This window comes from Armigeres subalbatus, chromosome 2 (assembly GCF_024139115.2).
Source record: "Armigeres subalbatus isolate Guangzhou_Male chromosome 2, GZ_Asu_2, whole genome shotgun sequence".
Classification (NCBI taxonomy): Eukaryota; Metazoa; Arthropoda; class Insecta; order Diptera; family Culicidae; genus Armigeres; species Armigeres subalbatus.
In genome coordinates, this window is record NC_085140.1 from 17,371,585 (window position 1) to 17,383,617 (window position 12,033).

General features: G+C 41.2%; 2 protein-coding genes across 7 annotated transcripts in view; one reads left to right on the forward strand and one right to left on the reverse strand.

Moving 5' to 3' along the window:
* Window positions 1–1,657: 1,657 nt before the first annotated feature.
* LOC134217993 (AT-rich interactive domain-containing protein 4B) overlaps window positions 1,658–12,033 on the forward strand; it is a 53,015-nt gene continuing 42,639 nt past the window's right edge. For all 6 annotated transcript variants that reach the window (XM_062696867.1, XM_062696868.1, XM_062696871.1 and 3 more), the window contains exons 1-2: window positions 1,658–1,879; window positions 2,480–2,907. In XM_062696867.1, the coding sequence (XP_062552851.1) occupies window positions 1,874–1,879; window positions 2,480–2,907 (434 nt within the window). In that variant the 5' untranslated portion in view covers window positions 1,658–1,873. The remainder of the gene's footprint in view (window positions 1,880–2,479; window positions 2,908–12,033) is intronic.
* The window catches only part of LOC134217995 (ATP-dependent RNA helicase DDX54), a 130,002-nt gene continuing 127,634 nt past the window's right edge, over window positions 9,666–12,033 (reverse strand). Inside the window, exon 4 of the mRNA XM_062696875.1 lies at window positions 9,666–9,677. The gene's annotated coding sequence lies outside the window, so the exon portion shown is untranslated. The remainder of the gene's footprint in view (window positions 9,678–12,033) is intronic.

Below are 12,033 nucleotides of genomic sequence, written 5' to 3' on the forward strand. Positions count from 1 at the left end.
ATTCGTTGCTTGATTGATTGGTAGCTTACTTGAATGGCTGATTGCTGGATTAGTTGGTTGGTTATTTGGTTGATGGGTTGCTTTACCGTTTGATTGAATGGTTGGTCGGCTGGTTGGTTGATTAGTTGTTTTGTTGGTTTCTTGATTGGTTGATTAGTTGATCGATTGATTGATTAGTTGATTGCTTGGTTGTTGCTTGATTTGTTAGTAGGTAGAATTGTTGATTAGTTAGTTCCTTGATAGTTGCTTGTTTGGTTGCTTCATTGTTTGTTGGTTGATTGATTGGTTATTTAGTTGATTGGTTGCTTGATTGGTTGGTTGGTTGATTGTTGGTTGGTAGAATGATTAATTGGTTGGTTGCTGCTTGATTTGTTAGTTGGTAGAACATGGTTTAACAGGGCCCACTGTCAAACCCCATCAGATCCTAGCCAGGCGCCACAACTCGCAGATGGCCTGGGGAGGGATCGTCAAGCCCTTGGACATACTCCCTGCTGCCCCCTCAAATGATTCGATGCCTCACACATTAAGTATTATCTGAAAAGTATGAGGAATTTAATGTTAATTGGGTCCTAAAATGAAGAATCGATATTCGATTTTCTTTCAGGGAACGATGAAGGTAATCATTCTAAACGTGTCAGTTTTTCTTAAGACTCAAAAATCGAAAAGAACATTGTTTAATTTGAAATTGAAAAATAAATGAAAAATGCTTCCTCGACATTTTCGGTCTTGTTTGACGTACGGATTCAAACGCATTAGCAAAACACCACAGGGCACTTGACTCAACCTTTGACAGTTAATATATGGGGCTGACGTTTTGGCTGATGGTTCATTCGTTCTGAAATGTTGCACAGCCCAAAATTTGCCTTAAAATGTCTTAAACACAAAAATATTATTTTTACTGATTTAGAATTTTACCAGAATTGGGTCCTAAAATGAAGAATCGATATTCGATTTTCTTTCAGGAAACGATGAAGGTAATCATTCTAAACGTGTCAGTTTTTCTTAAGACTCAAAAATCGAAAAGAACATTGTTTAATTTGAAATTGAAAAATTGATGAAAAATGCTTCCTCGACATTTTCGGTCTTGTTTGACGTGCGGATTCAAATGCACTAGCAGAACACCGCAGGGCACTTGACTCAACCTTTGACAGTTAATATATGGGGCTGACGTTTTGGGCTGATGGTTCATTCGTTCTGAAATGTTGCACAGCCCAAAATTTGCCTTAAAATGTCTTAAACACAAACATATTATTTTTACTGATTTAGAATTTTACCAGAATTTTTATAACAACGGTACAAGTATTTTTGACCGATGCACTATCGTTTGCAACCATAAACGAGGTAGGGCTTTAGGACCCAATTTTTATAACAACGGTACATACAAGTATTCTTGACCGATGCACTATCGTTTGCAACCATAAACTTAATTTTGAGTTGTTTGAACTTCATTTTGGGTAGATGAGTTTAACCGTGTTGAGTACGAGTCAAATCCTGTCAAATCCTTCTACATCACACTCATTGGGCATTTACAGCTGTCAAATTTTTCAATTTTAATTTTTGCTCGGGATTACTTTGCAAGTGTGCGTGTCATCCGACCCAAATGTTTTCATTCGTGCTGTGAATGTATGCATCGTTCGCGTATAAACGTCGTCGTCCGTCCGCCAAACAGCAGAAAATTTCAAAGACGCAAAGAAAACAGCGAAAAGATTCACAAGTGAGCGCGTAGCAGCGAAGTTTTTCCCAAAATTCCACCGGAAATGTTGTGAAAATCTGGCCAAACTGGGCGTCAAAGTGCACCGCAAACCCACATCAACCCGTAACCGTGGCGATTGTTAGTGATAATCTCAGTTTCGAGCGCTATTTCCTCCAGAAAATGCAGGTGAGTGACGGGACCGTGGCGGAGTCTGACCTTTTGATTTTTCCTTCCCGCACGTAGACGCTTTCCTATGCACAGTACATTGGGGCCTACTGCGTAGCTTGTGCTTCGCCACCCCGCCTGAGAAGAAAAATGCATTTGCAAAACAGGCGCTCTGCCCCCGTTTTGGAAGCGTTTTTGAGATGAATGTAATGCAAATTTTGTTTTAGTTCCAGATAAGTTATCATGTTTGAAAAGTAAACAAGTTTTTTCCTGTACAAACCAGGAAAATCGCCACTTCTGCTAATGGATTGTTTACTATTTTGATTTTAGTTTTCCACTTTCAATAAAGTTTTTATCGTTTTCACAGTTTTTAACTTTTAAGCATACATATTAGATAATAATATATTTATTCGTCTATGATAGCCTATCAGTTTCATGACTTTTACTTGGGTGAAATTTACATAATGCAACAAAATTTCGACAAAAATTTAAATTCTTCAATATTAATATGTTCCATAGTTGTTTTAAGTTTTTCTTAATTATTTTTTTTTTAATTATTTCACAAGAGTTAGTCAATTAATATCTATAATGTTCATTTTCTCTTCTCCAAACATCTTCCAGCAAGCAGATGATCCCCCATATTTGACTGTTGGCACGGAGGTAAGCGCCAAATATAAAGGGGCATTTTGCGAGGCCAAGGTCCGCAAGGTGGTGCGCAACATCAAGTGTCGCGTCGCGTACAAGCAGGCCGGACTTGGATCCGGAGTCGTGTCCGACGACCAGATCAAAGGGGCGCTCCGGGTTGGGGCAACGGTAGAGGTGAAACACCCGGAACGGAAGGAATACGTGGAAGCGACGTTGACCAAAATTCAGGACTGTTCCCAGTATACGGTTGTGTTCGACGACGGTGACATTACGACGCTTCGGCGCAGTGCTTTGTGTTTGAAAAGTGGAAGACATTTCAACGAAAGTGAAACACTCGATCAGCTACCGTTGACCCATCCGGAGCACTTTGGTAATCCGGTTATTGGTGGCAGACGTGGAAGGAGGTGAGTTAAAATGGTAGTTAGGGTTACTTACACGTTGAGGTGAGTCAGTCTTGGAAACAAAAGTATATACACTAATTACCTTGTTGTTAAAATGCAGCTGTGTAAAGGTAAATAAAACACATCTTGTTTTAGTTCACTATCTTTTGGGGAGAGACATTACGAGACATTGATCGCTTCTTTAAACCGCAGTAGTATTAACAATGGGTAAGTTCTGAATTCAGAGCAAGCCCTGAAGATACATATCGATGGTTTCGTGCAATACTGGCACAACTAAAAAAATCGAAAAGAAAATTCAACGATTTTACGGAAAATTCGTATAAAACCTCAAATTTATTCATTTTTTCAAGGTTTTTTTTTCTAAAACTAATCCTTTAGCATCAACGCATGCAAAAATATTCATGAAATTCGAAATGATCACAAAAATATGAAAGTTTCATTTTTTGGCTGAAAATTTTGAAACGTAGCTTCTGAATCTAGCAAGAACAAGAAGCAGTGCAGAAGTATACTATAGGTATATATATATAGTAGTAGATTACCATAGTAGTAGATTACCATATAGTGGAAGTATACTATAGGAAAACGGAGATCAGGAAACACGAGCCACAATTGGCCTTTTACTCGAGGAGAGCCAACTAACTCTCATTAAAGGGACAAAAACGGCCAATGATACATGGGAAGCTCTCCGTCGCCATAACGAGAAGGCAACTTTGACTTCAAAAGTATCCTTACTGAAACAAAATAGGAAAAACGATATGATGATGGGGAAGATATAGAATGACATGTATTTTGAAATGGAAGATCTCTTTGAGCGATTATCTGTAGGCAGGGCAAGCATTAGATCAAAATCTTCAAGTTGCATTGGTTCTTTGAAGCCTACTGGACTCGTTCAATACTCTTACGACGGCTCTAGAAAGCAGATCCGATGACGAATTTACTTTAGAGTCAATCAAATCAAAACTATTTGATGATGTAACCAAACGTGGTGGGAAAGCGGGGAATACGTGATGAACTTATAGATAATAAAAAATCGCGATAATAGATTTAAAGCGATAAAGATTTAAAAAAAGTAAAGCGGGTAAATAGACTCGTTCTATTATCAAAGCTAACGCAGAAAAAAGAAAGATGGTATGCAACTATTCTCAGAAACAAGTTTGTTGCTGGCTAGTGGAGAGATATAAGCTTCCATACGGATACTTTTCCCTCCCTCTTCATACAAGAGCTTGTCAGAAGAAAGGTCGTGAGATTTATACCATAACAAATATTGCCTTCCGTTCGCCTTGAAATCGATTTCTATAAAATATTCTTCATGCCTGCCGTATCCTAACGGAACATTCAAATCTATACTTTCGCCTGTAATTCTATCATGAACATGTACGTCTAAGTTTGGAAGATAATATTAGCATTTCCGAATCATTGTCGCTTGTCGTTTAGTACTGCAATTGAAGCATTTTTGACACACTAAGCCAGCGGTTCTCAACCTGGGATACATTTACTCCTGGGGGTACCTCGGACAAAAATGCGTAATGGCGGAGTATTACAATTCCAATAAAAACTTATTGATTGTGTAATTTTAGATCCCAAAACTTTGTATTGTACATAATATGCATGACAATCAGTAATGCCGGAACAAATATTATTTTCTTCTTCTGTCACCGCCCCCTCGGTTTGGTGGCTTTATTTTATTATTTGAAGGGGGAATTAAAAATTTGATTGGAAAAATAAATAAAATATTGAGATTTTCCGGAAAATTCTTTAAGAAAACTGTTGAGCTTTACGATTTTATCAAGTTCTCCATTTATTTTTTATTTACCACTCCCTTCGTTATGCAAAGACCAACATGACAAAAGAAGGAATTCGTATTTGTTCCGGCCTAAATCAAAATTGAATTCTGCCCCTTACAACAAGTACAGTGTATGAAGGGCTGTGGAGCAAAAGATCAAAAGGACAAAAAGTTGAGTGACTAAAAGCTAGAATCTGAAGGTTTGTAAGCCTCCATTATATAGGTATAAAGGCTTTTTCCGTAAAGCTCAGTAATTTTGAAACTATTGTAACTATTGAAAAAGACCTGAAAACCTCCTGAACCTTGTCACCTCCCCCTTGAGGGGGGGCCGCATGAGACGGAGACAAAAGTGAAAAGAGGCGAAGATGGCACTGGAATCATTACAACAAAATAAAAACATAACTTTCACATGCATTTTTAATAATGTATATTAGTAAGTACTTACGTTAATCCTTAACCTAAAGTTTAATTTGTGTGAGTGTCAGTGTAAAGGTGTATCCCTCGGCGACCGCAATCCATCGTGTCTGTCCGGACAGAAGAACCAGAATGCCGCCAGCTGACGCCAGCTATCCGTGCCAGCCACTCCGGTGCGCCATCGCTCTGGATTACAACTCATCCATCACGCCACACAAATTTCTGCAGCGAACGAAAGGCCTGTTAAGGGAATGCCAATCACTTTCTGCCACTATTGAACCATTTCGGATTTGCTTCAAACATTCAACTCGACCCTTACCATACTCTAAGCTAAATCGATTTCGATAAAGATATTCGATAAAAAGATAAATCGGATCCACACTACTCCATCATTGCATATTCCCGGTGCAGGCACAAAACATTGGGATCCATTTCTGTTACGTGAATCAGATTAGGATTTTGTTCACCATCCCAAGGAAACTATTACCTGCCCTACGGCTCAATGAAACACCCATTATACTGCACCACATCTACTATTTTAGTTCCACAATCCAACACAACTTCTGGTCGGTCACTAAATGTCGGTCAGGCGATTTCAATATTGTGACACCTCACTTTCACTCGCTACGGGAATACTCGTGAGATTATCTCAGGGGAGCATTTGGCTTGATATAGGGTTCCAGGTACCTAATTATGGTACGTTTGGTAACCACTACTATACTTTACTATTAGATGATACTGTGCTCTAGGCACGTGGTTTTTCAACTGCCTTCTTAAATCGAGAGAGTGAGATCTGGCTTTCTTCTGGGGTTTCTGCGACGACTGTTCTATTGTGGTATGTTGTGTTCTGTGTGACGTGATTTACATGGAGATAGATTTTTGTTTCCATTCCGTGCAGCGACTTTGTCAGCTGTTTTGCAGCTATCGCGAGGCCGTCGGACGTGTGCAGGTTACAACCTTTCAAAAAGCTTGGCAGCCTTCTTTCAAAAGGCTCGGAAGTCTCCTTCCAATAAGCTCGGATGTCTTCTTTCAAGATGCATGGAAGCCTCCTTTCGAGAGGCTCGGAAACTTCCTCTCAAGAGGCTCGTCGGAAGCCTTCTTTCAAGATGCTCGGAGGCCTATTCTCGAGAGGCTCGGAATCTTTCATTCATGGTGCTCGGAAACCTCCTTTCGAGAAGCTCGTATGCGTCCCTCCAAAAGACTTGAAATTCTTCTTTCAAAAGGCTTTGAAGCCTCCTTTAAGAAGCTCAGAAGCGTCCTTTTAAGTGACTTGGAAGCCTCCATTAAAGAGGCTTGGAAACTTGCTTTCAAGAGGTTCGGAAGTCTTCTTTTAAAAGGCTCGAAAGCTTCCTTTCAAGAGGCTTGGAAGACTCCCTTCAAAATGATCAGGATTTTCTTTGTGGAGGCTTTGAAGACTCCTTTCACGAAGCTAGGAACCCTCATTTCAAGAGACTTAAAGACTCCAAAATCATCAAATTTTCACAGGAAGCCGGCTTTTCGGACAAAACAGCAGTTAGAACTCAAAGTCTGTTGCAGCGAGTAATGAGTCTGTTTGAATGTTAGAACGCAATGCTTATTATCAAATAACTGAATACTTACAAATGATGTTGTGCAATTTATATACCATGAAACTATTCTTTTCGTTCAAATTAAATACATTTTTTACATAATATAGACCAAAGTGCTGGGATCGCAGCAAGCCATGTGCGCGAATGGTTGCTTTTGAATTTACTGTCACGTTTTTGTTCGTTCCCGCAACAAATAGATTTGGCTGATGTCTATATTTTGCATGTGTACTAGAAGTAAAAAGTTTATGTGATCTGAAATTAAAATTTACGCGTTTGGTGACCTTTAATGAAGTGTGTTTCTTAATTGAGTGCGCGAAAATGTTTGAGGAGTTTGTATACGGGGATGTCCTTGGTGCAATATGTGTGACTGAGTGATAATATCAGAAATGCATTAAGGTGAAGGTGGGTTGAGTACCAAAACAAAGCTTTGAAAGTATTGGTACAATAAAAACTGTCATATACTGTAGTAGTATTGGTGTCGTATTTATAAAAAACAAAGAATATTAGTAGGGTGGTTCAAAAAACGACCCAGTTCCACCACGCTCACTCGATTCCGTCCCATGCTCCAAGTGTCCTCCAAAAACCGAAAACTAGCAAACACTAGCCGGTTCAAGTTTGTATGAAAACTAGTATGTGAAACTAAACCCTTCAGTACACTGGCTACAGCGACTCCCCTCCAAACGCTGGCGAAAAGAGAACCCACATAGCTTAAACATTCCGCAGACTTCGCTGAACGAAAACCGCACCGCAGGAAAGATCGATTGAATATGTAACACAAAAAAAAAACAAAAACAAACCGCTCACCCCAACATCACACTTTTTATATGAAGTATCTGCCCCTATCACAATCAAGTTTTGGCTATTTTGTTGAATTACACGTTTCACTGATGCATTCTGAGAAGCCTAAGATTCGCAACCTCGATTAAAATCGACTCCCAACCATTGAAACGACCATTCAATGTCCATTGTCTATGGAATTAAAGCTCTTGAATATTTCATCCAGTCATATGGTCTCCCCCTTCGCCAGCGCCCAATGACGGAGTACCACAATCAAAATAATGTAAAATTCAACCTCGCCATATCAACTGTCATACAAACCTGAAACGGTAAGCCTCTATTCAAATCAACCCAAACCATCGGATGACACCCAAATTATGAATCATAATCGACTGAGCGCGGCGGACCAAAATCATTTTTTGAGCCACCCTATGTATTAGTTTGCTGCTGCCGCTGCCGGTGTTTACATTCGCTCCGCGGTCAGTTTTTAATCGTTTTTTTTCGGGCAAAAATAGCAGTTTATATTTAGTTTTCGGTTCAAACGAGTGGCTGATTTCAAAAAGTAATGTTTAATTTGCATTCCATCAACATTTTGGGCTGCTCATGTGCGGAGAAGTAAGTAGAAACTTGATTTTTCCAATGCCCTTTGAGAAGAAGTGAAGTGCAGTGATAACCCCACCAAAACGCGAACGGCTATTAAATTGGCACGATACTGCTGATTTATGATATAATTCGAGCCGAAATACATTGGACTCTTTGGAGAAACATGTTCATTATTACGGGAAGTGAATAAATATGCTGTAAACAGGTTAGTAATTTGAATATTATACTTTTGTTCGATGCTGTTCGATGCATTCGAATGTAAGTGGGAGAGGAGTGCGGGAGTTGTGGGGTTGACCCGTGGAAGGTCCGGTGCCATATTGACTGCCATCGTGGTACTCTTCCAACTATGTCCTTAAAATACATACATTGCTCAGAATAGATCTGGAAGAGTGAAGTGAATTGTTTGTGGGCACTATAAGTGATCATCGTTTCCTCAGTTCATTGAACCGGAATTGGAACAATTTGGTGAGATTGTTTCAATATGTATTTTATATCATTCCAAAACTCAATGCGCGCTGGATTTAAAAATCCGGAAGTTAGTTTATGGATCCATTATCCAATTGATAATGGTAACATAAACAGGCGGGGCTTATTGTAAGTGAAAGTGGCCTCGGACTGGACGTGAGTTACCAGGCAGTCTGAAATGGGTCACTGGAGCTGCGATAAAGCTAACACCTTCTAACTCCCTGACTTTATTACAGACAGCTTTCTTCCATAATACCACTGCCAGACAGTGGGAGTTAGATTGAAGATACACACAATATAGACCAAAGTGCTCAAAACCTTATCAGGCACATTTAATTTTTCCAGGAAAATCGGGAAAACCCCGGGAATTTATTTTGTTGACTAGCCTGAATAACAAAACTATATTTGACGCATTCTAGTCTATCTATCATCAAACCATCATGTGGGTAATCCTTTATCGATGCAGTTGCTCACTTCATTATTTAAAAAGTTCAATTCACTCACTCACCTTTTTTCTTCTAGTCGGCGTGTGTTGATTCGCCGTCCGAGTCTCTCCTCTCACCGCTGAATCCGAGCAATGCGTGATCGGATCTCGCCAATTCGTTTATTCCGGACATCAAGAAAACTCCGTCTCCATTTTCGGTTGATGCAGATGTTGTCGATTTGATTTTCAGTTTGCCCATCACGAGAGACCCACGTGACTTTGTGCACTTGTCGATGGTGAAAGAGCGTTCCTCTAATCACCATGTCGTCATTGCCACAAAATTCTGCCAACAGCTCACCTTTTCACTCATTTCTCCAAGACCACGACGTCTTATGACACGCTCATAGTCGGTGTTGTCGCAGCCGATCTTTGCATTGAAGTCGCCTATGTAGATCTTAATGTCACCATTCGAAACTTTATCCACGACGGCATCCAGTTCACTGTAGAAATTCTTCTTGTCCTGTAACTCGGCAACCGTTACTCGTGTTCTCGCAATGATTATTCTCTCATTAATTGGTTCTCACTTGATAAGCGCCGCCTGTGCATGGGCGCTAAGCAGGAAACGAACTCCTCGGTACCGGGGAGCTTAAGTCAGTCGCCATCATTATAGGAATCTCTTGATGCAGATTATTGCATTCCGTATGCTGTAAGATGAGTGACGCCATTTCAAATACTCATCCTCGTAAGAAAATTATTTTGAGCTTTTATTGAAATGTCTTCACTTGCCATAAGACGAGTTCGTACAATTCCAATTAGTTCCATCACTTGATCAAGTGGTAGAAATCAATGAAATTGTACGAACTCGTTTTATGGCAAGTACTTTATCCTCGTTTAAAGCTCAACCAGTTAGTTAATTTAGAATCCAGAGAAAAAATCAAGCTTACATTATCAATGCTCATCGAATATTCAGCATCTTCGCTTTGTCTTTTCATACAAGTTTCTGGTTTAATAGTATCGGAAATGTTTTTGGATCAAATGCTATATATCGTTCTTGGACCTCAAATAGTTGTTCTGTGTAGAATGAGTTTTTTTTCAGGTTAACACAAAATCCCTAAAACTACTTTTTACAGTCTACTCTGTGTTTTGCCTTTAGCGTAAATCCGTCGTCAAATAAATTAAGTAAAAGATAGTGAAGGCGATGGCACAAATCTCTTAATTTGAAGGAAACGTACCCCCTGAGCCGACGTTCTGATACCGTAGTTATTAACGGAAAAGGGCTCTCCGGATGCTAGTGAAACAGTTGATTACAGAATCGTTGATTACCGAGAAAATCGTCTGATTCACTTTTTTGTTAAATATCTTGGCTGTGCATATGCACAGCATATGTTTCGAAATGACAAATTGATATGAAATTTGCGAAAAAGAATCCACGTGTCTTGGAGGGACTCGAACCCTCAACCTCCTACTCTCTAGATAGGCGTGATAACCCCTACACAACAAGACCACTTAAAGGTCACGTTTGCGGAAAAGCCATCAGAATCCGAGTACCAACCTTTGCAAAATAAGAGAGCTAACCGCGGTGGAGGTTGGTACTCGGATTCTGATGGCTTTTCCGCAAACGTGACCTTTAAGTGGTCTTGTTGTGTAGGGGTTATCACGCCTATCTAGAGAGTAGGAGGTTGAGGGTTCGAGTCCCTCCAAGACACGTGGATTCTTTTTCGCAAATTTCATATCAATTTGTCCATTTCGAAACATATGCTGTGCATATGCACAGCCAAGATATTTAACAAAAAAAATGGTTTTCGTACGGCCGAGTTGCCGAATAATATGCAATTAATCGTCTGATTCACTTTGAACCAGTGAATTTCAGAATAATTTGTGATCATTTTCCATAGCGACATTCTTGATGTCGGCGCACCCCTAAGACGTGGCGCCCTTGGCGAGGGTCAACCTGGCCAACCACACGCTACGGCGCTGCCGGAATTAACAATAACTGTCCCATTGGACTTCACTCAGTCCCCGGATTCCGAGCCTAATGCGTCGTGCCTCTCTGGGGAGTTGTATGCCAGCATACTTTGCTGAGCTAACGTCAAAACATCAACCGTCTAAGACGAGTTTAGTACTCTCCATTTAATTGTTTAATGTCCCACCCAACACCAGGACTAGGCTAGTGCACTTTGAGCAGCACACAGTTGCTTTGATGGGGGCAGCAGGGACCATGTCCAAGGGCTTGACGACCCCTCCCCAGCTGTCTGCGAGGTGGTGGGGTTAAAAGGGGGCTCTGTTAATTCCCTCCCAAAAACCACATATCCGCAAGCAAACCCTATCAAGCGACCGTGTGCCGCTTAAAGCGGTCGACTTCTTTTATTTCTGAAACAATTAGCCAGGTCGTTAACGGAGCCTGTGGAGGTTCCAGAGCGTGAGGGCTGCTTCGGCGGCAAGCGGGTGGCAGTGGGTGGTACCCACACACCCCCAAGTGGTGCACATGTTGTGCAAGCGAATGGGAGTTGGGGGTATTACTCGTAATACCCCCACAGAGTGAGGGACCGAGTGTATGGGTGAGCACACAAGTAAGTCTCGCATGGTACGCATGGTCGGTAGTGTTAGAATGACTGAAGTCTGGTGAGGCCTGGCAGGAGTGTCGGGGGCAGATACCTCTGCGGCACCTCAGAAGTAGGGGACACGAAAGTCTCGCTGCGTCTGGCAGGAGTGTCGGGGGGTTGATGCTTCTGCGGCACCTCAGAAATCGGAGACATGTAAGGTAAGTGGTGCCACCCCGTTGCAGGATGGGGAGACCACCACACTGGCTGAGGACTATCTGGGCATCGAAATGTCAATAGGTGGGTGCTACCTGCAAAGTACCCGTTCTCGGAACCTATTGGCCGTATCAAAGCCCGGGTAGGTGAGTGTTAGGCACGCGTGACGCTCCGGGTGCTCCACGCCCAAACGATGCACAGGAGGTGCACAGAGTGGATAAAAATGGGAGATGGGGGTATTACAACCAGAGTGTAAAATAATCGAAATTTTTTGGTGACCTTTACTTCTCTTCACCTGTCAGCTCACTTCCAGACACATTCATAGTCGGCTCTGGACTG